General features: G+C 38.4%; 1 protein-coding gene across 1 annotated transcript in view; it reads right to left on the minus strand.

Moving 5' to 3' along the window:
* Positions 1-1482: 1482 nt before the first annotated feature.
* Positions 1483-18813, minus strand: part of UMPS (uridine monophosphate synthetase) — a 31923-nt gene continuing 14592 nt past the window's right edge. Inside the window, exons 5-6 of the mRNA XM_047099877.1 lie at positions 17905-18019; positions 1483-1870 (exon numbers count right to left, since the gene is read on the minus strand). Coding sequence (XP_046955833.1) covers positions 1701-1870; positions 17905-18019 — 285 coding nt within the window. The 3' untranslated portion in view covers positions 1483-1700. The remainder of the gene's footprint in view (positions 1871-17904; positions 18020-18813) is intronic.

The raw sequence follows: 18813 nt of genomic DNA on the forward strand, positions 1-18813 counted from the left end.
CTAGGACAGGTATAATGCTCAGTGCTTATGCTCCATAAATATGCCTTGACTAAGAAGGGCTGCACGATCTAATGTCTCCAAAATACTTCCAAGCTGAAAAGTACTCTCATAGTTCCTGAGATAGCCAAGTTATTTATCTGAATCAGTTTGTGTTCCAAAGTTCTATGAGTCCAGGTGGGGTTTTTGCTTAGATAAAAGGCCTGCAAAAACGCTGGGCTTATTCTCAAACATCAGAATCACAGGAAGCACTTGTTAGAAATGCCTTACCCCAAATCTGAGGCAGCATCTCTGGTGGAGCCCAGAATTTGCATTTTATTTATTTATTTTTTTTTAATTTTTTTTTCAACGTTTATTTATTTTTGGGACAGAGAGAGACAGAGCATGAACAGGCGAGGGGCAGAGAGAGAGGGAGAAGAATTTGCATTTTAAATGCATGGTCGGGGCCTCTGATTTCATTACCTAGTGGGTCTTGGATGAGCTTCAGTAGAAAAGGCAGTGTTAGTATACTGATGTGGCCAGAGCTTATACCTGTGAAGGCCGGGTGTAGGTGACCCAGCAGGAATGGGACACCCCAAGATGTCTCATTGTATCTGAAAAACATATCTTACCAGTTCAGTAGTTCTTAGCATGCTTCTCAACACGCTGATGGATTAAGGACGGAGAGCCTTCAGCTGCAATTGCCACAATGACCCTCCTAAACAAGACCTTGAACATACAGGGTGGGGCCACCTGTTTCAAAATGGGCATCTGAGCTCGTACCCTTTACTCCCAAGACTGTTCCTGAAAAGATGAAAAGAAATATATAGAATGGGGGCAAATCTCTGTCACTACTGGAAAAGAGGGATCATGCAGAAACTCAGAAGAACTGGTGGGAAAAATACCAGTTTTGGGACCAGAGAGGGGCTGCTCAACTGGTGCACCTTCACAGGTGCATGTCGCTGGCCCTACCTCAGTGGAAACCCAGAAATGTTGGTAACAGCATCAGCTCTGTTGCTGGGCTCCTATTTCTGGTGAAGGCAGACTTCCTTGTCTAGGGTAGTTGGGGTAATTGTGCAGGATCTGAGCAAACCTTCAAATGGAACCTTAGATGTCTTGACTATTGTCTTTAAACAAATGAAAGAGCAGCTTGTCCACTTGTAATCCAATAAGGCATGAGGAAGCTCTGCCTGCTTCAGCACAGGTCCATAACTGCTGCCTGTGATCGAAATGAAAGCCAGATATTGGCTTCAGGGTTGCAGCTACCATCACCTTCCCCACTTCCTATTTCCCTTTGGATACCTCGACTATCACTTTTAAATAGAAAAGGAGAACAGCAAATATTTAAATATTATTTGGGCATCACATAAGGCACATGAAATACTGCAACGGTTTGGGCCTTTTGATGTCTTAAAATTTTTGTGTCACAACAATTAAAAGAAAGTCTGATCTTTCAAATATGAAAGACCCCAACACAAGCAGGACTGTGCCTAACCAACATCAATCTCAATAAAAAAAAAAGCTTGAAAATAAATTTATTATAGTAACAACACAGTGATTACTCATCATTCAGTATTTCCTAAAGACTGTTAGAAATCCAGAAGTCACTCCAACACAGAACCCATGAAAGAATCCAATCCATTAAATGCTGCTTATTATTTCACGCCACGCTTCTCAGGAGACCATGTATCTTCAAGGTCTTCACAAACATGTATCCAAGACACTCAAATTCCAAGTCTACTCAAATAAGCTTCCCAAGCAGCTTTTCGGTACAACTCAGCTGCTTCCAGACGATTAGATGACATTATTATGCCCCGGCCTACAATGATGATATCAGATCCTCGTTTGCCAATAACTTCTTGTGGGCTATTATACTGTTGGCCAAGATTATCCCCTGCAAAAACACCAAAGTCACTGTTCGTTAATAACACAATATTAAAAAAAAAAAAAAAATCAAGAAACTGATCATGACTTTTCTGAAAAAGTACCTAACCAATTTTTTTTTTAATATGAAATTTGTCAAGTACCTAGCCAATTTTAAATCCGTATGTGCCATTGCTTTCCATGCCCCTGCTGGACAGCAAGTGAGTAAAAGCAGGTGAAGTGACTCTTTGGATAGGCCAGAGACCCCCATGGCAGAGAATGATGCTAGCCAACTCCTCTTCAACGTCTAATTTTAGAGCATTTATAGGTTAACGGTATCAAAAAACCATAAATCTTCTATGTTGCCAAAAAAGGTTCGTTACCAAAATAGCAAACCCAATAAAAACTGACCTTGCAATCAGACATTTATACTCTATGTCTTAGAATCACTGTGACACTGTTGAAAAATTCCTCACAAACCTCTAATCTGACCACAGCCAAAGTGAGCCTTTCCGCACCCATTAAGTACCAGATTATGTACAAATCCCAATTCTTAATTTTGACTACTGCCTTTCTTACTCTATCACAATTTGTTTTAACTTGGTTTTTTTTCATGTTTGTTTATTTTGAGAGAGAAAAAAGAATGAGTGGGGGAGGGGCATAGAGGGAAAGAGAGAATCTCAAGCAGGCTCCAGACTGTCAGCAGAACTTGATGTGGAGCTTGATCTCATGAATTATGAGATCATGACCTTAGCAGAAATCAGGAGTTGGAGGCTTAAGCAACTGAGCCACCCAGGTGCCCCAATAATTTGTTTCTTAATTAAGTATAATTATACAGAATATCCTAGTATTCAGGTGTACATCATAGTGATTTGGTATTTTTATACATTAGGAACTGATCCCCAAAATAAGTCGTTACTATCAGTCACCATATAGTTATTACAATACTGACTATACATTACATCCCCATGGTTTATTTTATATCTAGAAGTTTACCTCTTAATCCCCCCTTCACCTATTTCATCCATTCCCCAACTGCTCCCTCAACTAGTAATTAACACTTTGTTTTCTGTATCTATGAGTGTTTCTGCTTTGTTTGGTTTGATTTTTCAAGATTCTAATATAAGTGAAATCATCAGGTACTGGTCTTTGACCTATTTCACTTGGCATAATACCCTCAGTATGTCGCAAATAGCAAGACTTCACCTTTTTTTCCCATTATAGATATATATCACACCTTTCTCCATTCATCTATTGATGGATACTTAGGTTGCTTCCTTATCTTGGCTATTGTAAATAATGCAGCAATGAATATATGGGTGCATATATCTCTTCAAACTGGGATTTTTTTCCTTCTGATAAATACCCAGAACTAGAATTCCTGGATTGTATGACAGCTTTATTTTTAATTTTCTGAGAAACCAGTACTGTTTTCCACCATGGCTATACCAATTTACATTCCTACTAACACTAGTGGACTAGGGTTCCCTTTTCTCCACAACCTGGTGAACACTTGTTATTTCTTGTCTTTCTGATATTAGCTACTCTGACTGGCATGAGGTATTATCTCATTATGGTTTTGATTTGTATTTTCCCTGATGATTAGTGATGCTGATATCTTTTCATGTACCTGCTGACCACTATCTACCTGTCTCCTTTGGGAAAATGTCTATTCAAGTCGTTTGCCCATTTTTTTAATAAAATGTTTAAGTTCTTTATATATTTTGGATATTAACCTTTTATTCTTATCTGATATATGACTACTTGCAAATTCCTTCTCCCATTCAATGGGTACCTTTTATTTGATGGTTTCCTTCACTGTCCAAAAACTTTTTAGTTGGATGCAATCCCATTTATTTTAGTTTTTGTTGCCCTTGCCTAAGGAGACCTGTCAAAAAAAATAGTGCTAAAAGAGCTTATTGCCTATGTTTTCTTCTGGGAGTTTTATAACTTCAGGTCTCACTTCCAAGTTTAATACGTTTTGAATTTATTTTTGTATGATTTAAGAAGTGGTCCAGTTTCATTCTTTTCCATGTAGCTGTACAGTTTCCTCAGCACCACTTATTAAAAAGACTATTGGGGCACCTGGGTGTCTCGGTCAGTTAAGCATCTGACTTTGGCTCAGGTCATGATCTCACAGTTCATGGGTTCGAGCCCCACATTGGGCTCTGTGCTGACAGCTCAGAGCCTGGAGCCTGCTTCAGATTCTGTGTCTCCCTCTCTCTCTGCCCCCTCCCCTGCTCACACTGTGTCTCTCTCTAAAATAAACATTATGGGGCACCTGGGTGGCTCAGTCAATTAAGTGTCCGACTTGCGCTTAGGTCATGATCTCACGGCTTGTGAGTTCGAGCCCCGCGTCGGGCTCTCGGAGCCTGGAGCCTGCTTCAGATTCTGTGTCTCCCTCTCTCTTGGCCCATTCCCCAGCTCACACTCTGTCTCTGTCTCTCTCTCTCTCTCAAAAACAAACATTAAAAAATAAATAAACATTTTAAAAAATAATAAAAAGACTGTCTTTTCCCCATTGTGAATTCTTGTCTCCTTTGTCATAGGTTGACCAGGTAAGAGTGGCTTTATCTTTGGGCTCTCCCTTCTGTTCCATTCATCTATGTGTCTGTTTCCATGCCAATAACATACTACTTCAATTACTATAGCTTTGTAATCAGGAAGCATGAGACTTCCAGCCTTGTTCCTCTTCCTCAAGACTGCTTTGGCTATTCAAAGTCTTTTGTGGTTCTATACAAATTTTAGGATTCTTTGTTCTAGTTCTGTAAAAAATATCATTGGTATTGATGGAGATTGTACCGAATCTGTACACTGCTTTGGGTAGTATGGACATTTTATAATTCTTTAAATCCATGAGCACATAATACTTTACATTTGTATCATCTTCAAATCTTTCACCAATGTCTTAACAGTTTTCAGAGTACAGGTCTTTGACTTCCTTGGTTAAATTTATTCCTAGGTATTTCATTTCTTTGGATGCAATTGTAAATGGGTTTTCTTCTCTTCCTGATAGCTTATTATCAGTACATAGAAACACAACTAATTTCTGCATGTTAATTTTGTATCCTGCAACTCTACTGAATTCATTTATTCTAATAATTTTTTGGTGGACTCTCAGATTTTCTGTAGAGACATACCTTGTTTTACTGCATTTCACTTTACTGTGCTTTGCATATACTGTTTTGTTTTTTTGTTTTTTACAAATTGAAGGTTTGAGGCAACCTTGTATTCAACAAGTCTATTGACCTGATTTTTCCAATAGCCTGTGCTTACTTTGTATCTCTATCACATGTTCGTACTTGTCACAATATTTCAAACTTTTTCATCATTGTTATAGTAATCTGTGATCAGCGATCTTTGATGTTACTAACACAACTGTTGTGGGGCACAATAGACTGCCCATATATGATGGTGAAATTAATAAATGTGTGTTCTGACTGCTCCACCAGCATCTCTCTCCCTCTTCTTGTGCCTCCCTATTCTCTGAGACACAGCAATATTGCATGTCTCTCATTTTGAATCAAAAGCTAGAAATGACTAAGAACACCAAGGAAGTCATGTCAGAAGTCAAGGCAGGCTGAAAACTAGTCCTCTTGCACCAAACAGCAAAGCTGTGAATGCTAAGGAAAAATTCTTGAAGTAATTTCTTGAAGTAAAAGTGCTACTCTACCGAACACGTGAAAGATAAGCAACACCACCTTAATGCCGATATGGAGAAAGTTTTCGTGATTTGGATCAAAGACTGAACCAGCCCTTAAGCCAAAGCCTTATCCAGGGCAAGGCCCTAACTCTCTTCAATTCTATGAAGGCTGAGAGAGGTGAGGAACCTTCAGAAGAAAAGCTGGAAGCTAACAGAGGTTGGCCCATGAGGTTTTAAGGAAAGAAGCCGTCTCCATAGCATAAAGTACAAGGTGAAGAGGCAGGTGCTGATGTAGAAGCTGCAACAAGTTATCCAGAAGATCTAGCTCAGGTAATCAACAATTCATTAATTAGTGAAGGTGGCTACACTAAGCAACAGATTTTCAATGTAGATGAAACAGCTTTCTTTTGGAAGAAGATGCCATTTAGGACTTTCATAGTTAGAAGTTAATACCTGGCTTCAAAGTTTCAAAGGCTGACCCTCTTTTGCTGGGTGCTGATGTAGTCTGTGACTTTAACCTGAAGACCATGCTTATTTACCATTCTGAAAAATCCTAGGGTCCTTAAGAATTATGCTAAATCTTCTCTGCCTGTGCTCTATAATGGGACAAAGACTGGATGACTGCACATTTGTTTACAACATGGTTCACTGAGTATTTTAAGCCCACTGTTAAGACCTACTGCTCAGAAAAAAAGATTCCTTTCCAAAAATTACTGCTTACTGACAATGTACTTGATTTCCTAAGAGCTCTGCTGGAGAGGTACAATGACATCAATGTCGTCATGCCTGCTAATACAATATCCATTCTAAACCCATAAATCAAGTGGTAATTTCAAATTTCAAGTCTTATTATTTAAGAAATAGGTCTTATAAAGCTATAGCTGCTACAGACAGTGATTCCTCTGATGGAAAGTACACTGAAAATCTTCTGGAAAGGATTCACCATTCTAGCTGCCATTAAGAACATTTGTGATTCATGGAAAGAGGTCAAAATATCAGCATTCATCACAGGCTCTAACCCTGATGGATGACCTTGTGGGCTCAAGACTCCAGTGGAGGAAGTAACTATAGATGTAGTAGAAACACCAAGAGATCTAGAATTAGAAGTGGAGCCTGAAGAGGCAACTGAATTGCTGCAGTTTCCGGATAAAACTATAACACATGACGCTTCTAAGAAAATTTTTTTAAATGTATGTTTATTTTTGAGAGAGAGAGGGGGGCGGGCAGAAAGAGAGGGAGACACAGAATCTGTAGCAGGCTCCAGGCTCTGAGCTGTCAGCACAGAGCCCAACATGGGGCTTGAACTCACAAACCAAGAGATCATGACCTGAGCTGAAGTCAGACGCTCAACCGACCGAGCCACCCAGGTGCCCCATTACTTCTAATGGACGAGCAAAGACATGGTTTCTGGAAATGGAAACTACTCTTGGTGAAGATGCTGTGAAGACTGTTGCAAGGACAACAAAGGATTCAGAATATTACCTCAACTTAGTTGATCAAGTAATGGCAGGGTTTGAAAGGACTGACACCAATTTTTAGTGGTTAAAAATGCTATCAAACAGCACTGCATGCTCCTGTTCATGAAAGAGTCCATCAACTTCACTGCTGTCTTATTTTTAAAAATTGCCACAGCTACCCTAATGCTCAACCACCACCATCACTCAGCAGCCATCAACATCATGGCAAGACTCTGCACCAGCAAAAAGACTGCAACTTGCTGAAAGCTCAGATAACGGTTAGCTTTTCAGCAATAAAATATTTTTATTTATTAAAAAAATTTTTTTTAATGTTTATTTAGTTTTTAGAGAGAGCATGAGCATGAGAGGGGCAGAGAGAGAGGAGACACAGAATCTGAAGCAGGCTCCAGGCTCTGAGCTGCCAGCACAGAGCCTGACGCGGGGCTCGAACTCACAAACTGTGAAATCATGACCTGGGACAAAGTTGGAGGCTTAACTGACTGAGCCACCCAGGCGCTCCTGCAATAAAATATTTTTCGGGGCGCCCAGGTGGTTCAGTCAGTTAAGCCTCTGACTTTGGCTCAGGTCATATCTCGTGGTCTGTGAGTTTGAGCCCCACGTCAGGCTCTGTGCTGACAGCTCAGAGCCTGGAGCCTGTTTCGGATTCTCTCTCTCTGACCCTCCCCCGTTCATGCTCTGTCTCTCTCAAAAATAAACGTTAAAAAAATTAAAAGTATTTTTAAAGTATGTACTTTGTTGTTTTAGACATAAAGCTACTGCACACTTAACACTCTACAGTATAAACACAACTTTTATATGCGCTGCGAAACCAAAAGTTTCACTTGGCTTGCTTTATTGGCAATATTTACTTTATTGACACTATTTATTGCACTGGTTTGGAACTGAAGCCACAATATCTCTGAAGTATTCCTGTGTACAGTATCATGTCATCTGCAACTACTGAGTTTTACTTTCTTTCCTTTTCAATTTAGATGACTTTTATTTTTCTTGCCTAAATGCTGTCAGCAGGACTTCCAATGCTGTGATGAATTTTTTTTATTGAGGTATAACTGACATATAACATTAGTTTCAGGTGTACAACATTAATGATTTGGTATTTGTATACACTGCCAAGCCATCACATTGACTACCTGACAATTATCACCTTAATTACAAAAAAATTTTTTTCTGTGGTAAGAATTAAGACTCTTAGCAACTTTCCAACATGAAATACAGTATTACTAACTATAGTCACCATGCTGTACATTACATCCCTGTGACTTATTTTATAACTGGAAGTATGTACCTTCGACACCCTTCACCCATTTCACCTACTTCCTACCCCAGCCTCTGGCAACCACTAATCTATTCTTTTTATCTATGAAACTTGTTCTAGTATTATACTCCACATACAAGTGAGATCATATGGTATCTGTCATTCTCTGACTTATTTCATTCCGCATAATGCCCTCAAGGTCCATCCATGTTGTCACAAATGGCAAAATTTCATTATTTTTATATCATAATATTTCATTGTGTGTATATATATTCCATGGTACACACACACACGTATACATCTCTATTCATCCATTGACACTTAGGTTATTTCCATATCTTGGCTATTACAAATAGTGCTTCAATGAATATGGGGGTACACGTATCATTTTGAGTTAGTGTTTTGTTTTCCTTGGATTAATAGAAGTAGAATTAATGGGTCAGATAGTTTTTTTTAATTTTTTAAAATTTTTATTTTTTTAATTTATATCCAAGTTTAGTTAGCATATAGTGCAACAATTTCAGGAGTAGATTCCTTAATGTCCCTTATCCTTTTAGCTCACCCCCCCTTCCCACAACCCCTCCACTAACCCTGTTTGTTCTCCGTATTTAAGAGTCTTTTATGGTTTGTCCCCCTCCCTGTTTTTATATTGTTTTTGTTTCCCTTCCCTTATGTTCATCTGTTTTGTCTCTTAAAGTCCTCATATGAGTGAAGTCATATGATTTTTGTCTTTCTCTAATTTCACTTAGCACAATACCCTCCAGTTCCATCCACGTCGTTGCAAATGGCAAGATTTCGTTCTTTTTGATTGCCGAGTAACAATCTATATACACCACATCTTCTTTATCCATTCATCCATCGATGGACATTTGGGCTCTTTCCATACTTTGGCTATTGTTGATAGTGCTTATATAAACACTGGGGTGCATGTACCCCTTCAAAACAGCACACCTGTATCCCTTGGATAAATACCTACTAGTGCAACTGCTGGGTCACAGGGTAGTTCTATTTTTAATTTTTTGAGGAACCTCCATACTGTTTTCCAGAGTGGCTGCACCAGTTTGCGTTCCCACGCAGCACAAAAGAGATCCTCTTTCTCCACATCCTCACCAATATCTGTTGTTGCCTGAGTTAATGTTAGCCATTCTGATAGGTGTAAGGTGGTATCTCATTGTGGTTTTGATTTGTATTTCCAATGATGAGTGATGTTGAGCATTTTTTCACGTGTCGGTTGGCCATCTGGAGGTCTTCTTTGGAGAAGTGTCTATTCATGTCTTTTGCCCATTTCTTCACTGGATTGTTTATTTTTTGGGTGTTGAGTTTGAGAAGTTCTTTACAGATTTTGGATACTAACCCTTTATCTGATATGTCATTTGCAAATATCTTCTCCCATTCTGTCAGTTGCCTTTTAGTTTTGCTGACTGTTTCCTTCACTGCGCAGAAGTTTTTTACTTTGATGAGGTCCCAATAGTTCATTTTTGCTTTTGTTTCCCTTGCCTCTGGAGACATGTTGAATAAGAAGTTGCTGTGGCCAAGGTCAAAGAGGTTTCTGCCTGCTTTCTCCTTGAGTATTTTGGTGGCTTCCTGTCTTACATTGAGGTCTTTGATCCATTTTATTTTTGTGTATGGTGTAAGAAAGTGGTCCAGGTTCATTCTTCCACATGTCGTGTCCAGTTTTCCCAGTACCCCTTAATAAAGAGACTGTTTTTATTCCATTGAATATTCTCTCCTGCTTTGTCAAAGAATAGTTGGCCATATGTTTGTGGATCCATTTCTGGGTTCTCTATTCTGTTCCACTGATCTCAGTGTCTATTCTTCTTCCAGTACCATACTGTCTTGATGATTACAGCTTTGTAATACAGCTTGAAGTCTGGGATTGTGATGCCTCCTGCTTTGGTTTTCATTTTCAAGATTGCTTTGGCTATTTGAGGTCTTTTCTGGTTCCACACAAATTTTAGGATTGTTTGTTCTAGCTCTGTGAAGAATGCTGGTGTTATTTTGATAGGTATTGGATTGAATATGTAGATTGCCTTGGGTAGTATTGACCTATATTTTTAACTTTTTGTGGAACTTTCACATGGTTTTCCATGTTGGCTATACCAATCTACATACCACCAATAGCAGACAAGCGTTCCCTTTTCTCCACAGCCTTACCAACACTTCTCGTCTTTTTGATAGTAGCCAATCTGACAGGTGTGAGGTGATATCTCACTGTGGTTCTGATTTGCATCTCCCTGATTAGTGATGTTAAGCATCTTTTCATGTTGGCCATCTGTATGTCATCTGTGTAAAATGCCTTTTCAGATCTTCTGCCTATTTTTTAATTGGATTATTTTTTTTTTGGCTATTGATGTACATGAGTTTACTGTATGTTTTGGGTGTTAACACTTTATCAGATATATGATTAGCGAATATTTCCTCCCATTTAGTAAGTTGCTTTTTAACTTTGTTGATGATTTCCTTTGCTGTACAGAATATTTTTAGTTTAATATTGTTCCACTTATTTTTGCTTTTGTTGCTTTTAGTTTTGGTGTCAGATTAGACAAATCACTGCCAACACTGATGTCAAGGAGCTTATCACCTATGTTTTCTTCCAGGAGTTTTATGGTTTCAAGCCTTATTTCAAGTCTTTAATCCATTTTGTATTAATATCTGTGTATAGTATAAGACAGTGACACAGTTACATCCTTTTGCCTGTCCAGTTTTCTCAACACCATTTTATTATTTTTTTAATTTTTTAATTTTTAAAAATTTACATCCAAATTAATTAGCATATAGTGAAACAATGATTTCAGGAGTAGATTCCTTAATGCCCCTTACCCACAACCCCTCCAGTAACCCTCAGTTTGTTCTCCATATTTATGAGTCTTGTCTGTTTTGTCCCCCTCCCTGTTTTTATATTATTTTTGCTTCCCTTCCCTTACGTTCATCTGTTTTGTCTGAAGTCTTCATATGAGTGAAGTCATATGATTTTTGTTTTTCTCTAATTTCACTTAGCATAATACCCTCCAGTTCCATCCACGTACCATCCACGTAGTTGCAAATGGCAAGATTTCATTCTTTTTGATTGCCAAGTAATACTCCATTGTATACATATACCACATCTTCTTTATCCATTCATCCATTGATGGACACTTGGGCTCTTTCCATACTTTGGCTATTGTTGATAGTGCCACTATATAAACATGGGGGTGTATGTGTCCCTTCGAAACAGCACACCTGTATCCCGTGGATAAATGCCTAGTGCAATTGCTAGGTCATAGGGTAGTTCTATTCTTAATTTTTTGAGGAACCTCCATACTGTTTTCCAGAGTGGCTGCACCAGCTTGCATTCCCACCAACAACGCAAAAGAGATCCTCTTTCTCTGCATCCTCACCAACATCTGTTTCTCAACACCATTTTATTGAAGAGACTGTCCTTTCCCCATTGTATATTCTTAGCTCCTTTGTCATAAATCAATTGATCATATTTGCATGGGTTTACTTCTGGGCTCTCTTCTGTATTCCACTGATCATTGTGTCTGTTTTTAAACCACTACCATACTGTTTTGATTACTATAGCTTCGTAATTATAGTTTGAAATCAGGGAGTGTGAAACCTCTAATTTTGTTCTTTTTTCTCTAGATTGCTTTGGCTATTTGGGATCTTTTTTGATTCTATACAAGTACTAGGGTAGTTTATTTTACTTCAGTGAAAAATCTCACTGGAATTTTGATAGGGAGTGCACTGAATCTGTTGATATATTTTGAGTAGTATGGACATTTTAACAATATTCTTTCAATCCATGGACATGAGTATCTTTCCATTTATTTGTATCTTCTTCAATTCTTTCATCAATGTCTTACATTTTTCAGTATACAGGCCTTCAACTTCTTTGGTTAAATTTATTCCTAGGTATTTTATTCTTTTCAATGCCATTGTAAATGCGATGGTCTTAATTTCCCTTTCTGACAGTAGGATATTAAGTGCAGAGAATGCAAGATTTTTGTATCCTGCAACTTGACTGAATTCGTTTATTCTAACCTGTTTTTGGTGGTCTTTCAGGGTTTTCTATATAATAATATCATAATCGGCAAATAGTGACTGACAGCTTCACATCTTCATTTCCAATTTGGATGACTTTTGTTTCTTTTTTCTGACTAATTTCTGTGGCTAGGACTTCTATCTAGTACTATGTCGAATAAGAGTGGTAAGAGTGGGCATCCAAGTCTTGTTCCTGATTTAAGAGGACAAGTTTTTATCTTTCCACTGCTGAATACAATGTTAGCTGTAGGCCTATCATCCATGGCCTTTATTATGTTGAGGTATGTTCCCTCTATAGCCACCTTAGGCCTTTATCATAAATTGATACTGAATTTTGTCAAATGCTCTTTCTGCATGTGTTGAGATCATATGATTTTTACCCTTCATTTTGTTAATGTAGTATATCACACTGATTTGCAGAAGCTGCACCATCCCTGTGTCCTTAGAATTCCAGCTGACCATGGTGCATAATCCATTTAAGATATCACTGAATTCGGTTTGCTCTTTTGTCGAGGATTTTTGCATCTATGTTCATCAGGAATATACTGGCTTTTAATTTTCTGTTCTTGTGGCATTCTTATCTGGTTTTGGTGTTTAAGACTTATTATGTGGCCTACCATGCGATCTACCCTGAAGAATGTTCCATGTGCACTTGAGAAAAACCACTATTCTATTGCTTTTGGACAGAATGTTCTGTATATATCTGTTAAGTCCATCTCATCTAATGTGTTGTTTTAAGCTGATGTTCCTTTACTGGTTTTCTGTTTGGATGGTCTATCTACTGATGTGAGATATTAAAATTCCCTACTATTCTTGTATTACTATTTCTCCCTCTAGGCCTATTGATATTTATATATTTAGGTGCTCCTATGCCAGATGCAAAAAGATTTACAAATGTTACATCCTCTTGTTGGAATGACTCCTTTATCATGTAATGCCTTAGTCTGTCTCTCATTAGTCATTGTTTGAAAGTCTATTTGGTCTGATAAGGGTCTATTTCTTTTGGTTTCCATTTGCATGGAATATCTTCCCCATCTCTTTAGTATGAAGTGAGTTCTTATACTTTGCTTCTACCTGAATGGAGTCTTTTATAGCCAGCACATGGATAGGTCTGGTTTTTAAAATCCATTCAGCCACTCTGTCTTTTGACTGGAAAATTTAGTCCATTTAAAGTAATTATTGTTAAGGGGAGCCTTGGTGGTTCAGTCAGTTGAGCATCCAACTCTTGATTTTGGCTCAGGTCACAATCCCAGAGTCGTGGGATCGAGCCTTGCATAAGGCTCCGTGCAGAGCATGGATTCTCTCTTCCTCTCCCCCACACTCTAATACATAATACATAAAATAATTCTTGTTAGGTATATACTTTTTGCCATTTCGTTAAATTGTTTTCTGGCTGCTCTCTGTTCTTCTCTTCCTCTCTTCCTTTGTAATTTGATGACTTTCTTAAGTGGTATGCTTGGATTTCTTTATCCTGTGCATCTAATTAAGGATGTGTTTTGTTGTTACAATAAGGCTTACATTTAACAACTTACATCTATTTTAACAAATTATGTTAGACAGCATTCTAAAGCTCTACATTTTTTTGGGGTGCCTGGGTGGCTCAGTCAGTTGAATGTCTGACTCCGGATTTTGGCTCAGGTCATGATCTCACAGTTTGTAAGTTCAAGCCCCACATCAGGCTCTGCCCTAACAGTGTGGAACCTGCTTGGGATTCTCTCTTTTTCCCTCTCTCTGCCCCTCCCCCGCTTGTGCTCTCTCTCAAAATAAACTCAAAAATAATAATAAAGCTTTACATTTTTATCCCCCCTTTTACATTTTCAATATCACATTTTATCTTAAAATTGTAACTACAAGAATTAAAGGATTTTTTTTTATTACTTTTGTCTTTTAACTTAAAAGGGATTAATCTAGGGGCACCTGGGTAGCTCAGTCGGTTAAGCATCTGACTCCTGATTTTGGCTCAAGTCACAATCTCACGGTTTGTGAGTTCCAGCCCTGCATCGGGCTCTGTACTGTGTCAGCGTGGAGACTGCTTGGAATTCTCTCTTACCCCTACCCCACTCATGCTCACTATCGCTCTCAAAATAAATAAATAATTCCTTTTAATAAGTTCATTTAATCTACTTCTATTTGCCTTTCCAGGGAGATTTATTCTTTCATATGTTTTCTTGTTACCAATTAGCATCCTTTTGTCTCAGCTTAAAAAAAAAACCTTTAATAATTTCTTATAAGGCTGGTTTAGGGATGATGAACTTCTCTGTTAGCTTTTGCTGTTCTGGAAAACTCTCTTATACTTCAATTCCAAACTTTGCTGAGGAGAGTTCTTTGTTGGAAGATTTTTTTTCTTCAATCTCACCACTCTTCTGGCCTGCAGTTTCTGCTGAAAAATCTACAGATAATCTTTAATCTTATGGGGCTTCCCTTGTATACATACAAGGGAGTTGTTTTGCTCTTGCTGCTTTTAAGAGTCCTCCTGGTCTTTAACTTTTTTTTTTTACTTTTTTTCCTCCAAGTTTTTATTTAAATTCCAATTTAAAATCAAATATATATAGTGAGTCCGAGTAAATAAGGGGAACGCCTTGGCAGATGTAAAAATCAGGACACCAGGTATGTGTAAAAACTCCCTTCTGGAAGATACTGGTACTGTGGAGTGTGCTCGGGGGAAGAGCATGAAGATGGCGCTCACCAGTCTCTGTCCCCGACAAGTGTTGTAGTAGGCTCTCAAACGTATGTGTTAAATTAGGTGCCTGCCCCCTAGGGCAGCACGTTAACAGTAGCAAATGAGCCTTTTTTACTTAAAGTCTGGGCACCATCAGCTATCTCTGAGCCCTTTAAGAGACATTTCTAAGATTACTAAAGTAGGCTTCACCCCCAGTGCAGACCCCAATGCAGGGCCTGAACTTAAGACCCTGAGAGCAAGGGGCGCCTGGGTGGCGCAGTCGGTTAAGCGTCCGGTCCGACTTCAGCCAGGTCACGATCTCGCGGTCCAGGAGTTCGAGCCCCGCGTCAGGCTCTGGGCTGATGGCTCAGAGCCTGGAGCCTGTTTCCGATTCTGTGTCTCCCTCTCTCTCTGCCCCCTCCCCCGTTCATGCTCTGTCTCTCTCTGTCCCAAAAAGAAATAAACATTGAAAAAAAAAATTAAAAAAAAAGACCCTGAGATCAAAACCTGAACTGAGATGAAGAGTTGGACACTTAACCGACTAAGCCACCCACTAGCCTTATGGATATAAGCCCTGTTGGTTTACAAAACTGTGTCTCTTGGGTATAGGTCTTAAAAGTTGGGAGTACCTGATGTGCAATTCAACTCCTTCACGCCTCAGGGAGATGCTCCAAGTTTTGACTTCCCTCCTAAGTTTGCTTTATGGTGAGACTGAGTCCCAGCATCTCCTACCCACTTTGATGTGGTTTTCTTCTCATTTGCCAGATACACAGTTCTTGCTCAGCCAGACATTAGGATTTTTTTCAGAGATAAACGTTCCATGCGCAGCTGTAGACTCCGTGTGTTCGTGGGAGAAGAGGAGTTCACGATCTTCCTACATCACCATCTTGAACCAGAGTCCCACATTTTTCTTTTTAAATTTTGTTGTTCTTGAACTCTTCTGCTAAATGTCTTATCTTTCAAATCCAAGATGCTTTAAATGTTCCTAAAAGCCTAGATCCTTTTTAGTCAAAGTATTAGGGCGGCTTATAATGAACATTAACAGTTGACAAGCATAGCACTGTGTGAAGTGTTTTCTATACATCACTATCTCACGTAAGCCTCTCAACTGTAAGAGGTCAATGCTGTTATTATTCCCATTTTACACTTGACAATGAGACTGGAAGAAATGAAGTGACTTGTCCAAATATACATGGCTGCTAAATGGAAGGGCCAGAAACCCAAATCTGACTCAAAACATTTAGTGCAAAATTAAAATGTCAAAGTTGTCCAGCACTAAGGCAGCTGTCTCAAACTTGGGTGAGTCATTCTGCTGCAGCCTGCTCTGTGGCAAATACAATCTGTAAAACCCCCAATACTTGTTAACCCCACGGATTCAGCTGCCATTCATTCACTTACCTGAATTTTCATTAGCCTATGAGTTTCTTCCTGGTTAACTTTCTATAATGTTTTCTGCTTAAAGTACACAATTAAAAACAAACCACCAAACCCCTGAAAGGTGGTACCTTCCTTAAGTATGGTGGTATTATATAAAATAATTAACCTTGAAGGACCTAACGGGAATCCACTAGTCCTAGTATGTCGGGGTTTAAAAAGAAAACCAAGGTTTACCAAACTCATACCTTCAATCATCACGTTCTCATATTATCGTCTCAGTCACACCAACCCTTTCAACTGTTCTTATACAGCGTATTGTTCACTCCTTCAACATTTATACGAGTATTTACAGACCATTTATGAAGCACAGGAGCAATGTGCTGGAGGATATGCAATCTTCAGAAAGAGTTCTCATCCTCAAGGAGTTTTTAGCCTAGAAGAATATTCCAGAAATACTCCACATGTGCAAAAATATATACAAGAATGTTCACTGTTTGTTTAACCATTTCCCCTGTTGATAGATTTGGACTGTTATACAATTTTAGCCCAGTTATAACTAGGAAACACTATGTAGTTGTTAAAAGGTTAACTCTGGATGTAAAAATGTAATATAGCCACATATACAGAAAACATTCTCCTAAACTTTACCTGCATATGTGAGTATATACAAAGCCAAAGGTTTTGAAGGATACGTAACACACCAATTGGAGGGGAAAGCTAGACTGGGGAATGCAGGGTGCAATGGAAAGATGAGTATGATATATACAAGAATGACTAATACAAAACCTACTTTGCTCACAATATTTTCACAGGTACCTTTTGAACACCTGACAAATTGCACTGAGGCAAGACAAGCACAGCTGTTGTCATTTTAAATAGTTTTGCTAACTAAGAAGAACCCTACTGTATTTCATAGTTTCCAACTCCAACTTCTTAAGCCTAACCCATAAAGAAGGAAAGAGAGAAAACGGGATAGAATGAACTCCCCTACCTGTGATAAGCAATCTTTCTTGGACAAAAATCAATTCGGGAAAAATGTTTCTAGGTCATCATTTCTTCCCCATTCAAAACCAAAGCCATTTTACTGAGTCCCACAGGACATTTAAAAATGCATATTTTTATAACCCAGATCACTCCCTTCACTACAGACTGTGTTTGTCCTGTTTTTCCACTATAACTACTTTTCTCAGACTGCTAAAAGTGTTTTATGTTTGGGAGACGTGAAAGAACCATCTATCTCCACACTCAGAAGGCACAATACGCATTAACATGTCAACAGTTCTGCAAGGTCCTCTAACAAAGAAATAAATGTTGGATTTTGTTAGCTTAGAGCATTCTTCCTTGATCATAGAATACCTTTTATGGCAGCATATTCAGAACATTAGTTGGGATAGACTAAACTAAAATTATCAGTTTCTAGGCACATTTCAACAAAAAGTAACTCTAAACTTTCACCCTAAAATTAGCCTGCAAGTTATTTTGCACATCTAGGTCCGGATTACCAAGCCAAAGGGCTCATTCATTACTGTTCTGGGCGAACAAGCTTTCTCTTTAGTAACTTTGTAATAATAAAATTTTATTGTGGGTAAAGAAGCATTTTGGAAAAACCATGACCAATAAACAGATTTACCTCCTGCTTCTAACTGAACTCCTGGAGTCAAGTGAAGAAATTCTGGTTTCATGCTTACTCGGGAGCCAGAGATAAAACCAACCACAAACTCAGAATGCTCTTCAGCCATTTTAACCTATAAGGAACGTAATATAGATTACAAGAAAGTAGTTAATTACACAGAGTAACAGCTCTACAAGTAAAAACTTGATTCTATTAATAAGAAACTTCTACTTTATATATGTCTTATCTCACCTGATATTAAACTCATTATATCTAAAACAAGTAATTTATGACTCTATATATTTTATCTAATAAGACCCTGAGATAACCCTTTCTCCCAATTAATCATACCTTAAAAACATTACAGAATCCTATACCATGTGCATCTAAAATTGAGATGCTGCATGATCATGCTTGAGAACCCACCTACTTCTAAAAAGGGTATGTGGAAAGTACTCTAGAATACATTTATGATGATATGAAACCAAACTGAAGACTAACTCCTACCCACACAGGGTACTACTCCATATCCAGATACCTACCATATTGTCAAGGGCTAAAGAAATCTCATCCACGTTTGCCAATAACTGATCTCCACAATTTCTATAGCATTTCCTCGCATTTATAGAAGGCTCTTCCATGAGGCTCATACTGTTCCATTCGTGCCACCAAGTATTCTCACCCATCAAGCCATGTCTTGTACTTGAGGCAGACCCAGAACCCCAGTGCCAAATATTAGAACTGATTCATGGACCCTCTGCTATGAGATCTGGGAAATCACATTTATGTTCAATATAGGGGTGAGGTTAAAACCTGGCCCGAGGGCCATGTGATTTCTTCAGAGTTCCAGTCTTTGAAATAATATAATAAATTCCCGCTTAAAAATTAACATTTTACTAAAATTTTATTACTTTTAAAAGTAATAGT

This window comes from Lynx rufus, unplaced genomic scaffold, assembly GCF_022079265.1.
Source record: "Lynx rufus isolate CCGP_SWC_20201006 ecotype Redwood Valley unplaced genomic scaffold, mLynRuf1.p SCAF_5, whole genome shotgun sequence".
In the NCBI taxonomy this organism is placed as follows: domain Eukaryota; kingdom Metazoa; phylum Chordata; class Mammalia; order Carnivora; family Felidae; genus Lynx; species Lynx rufus.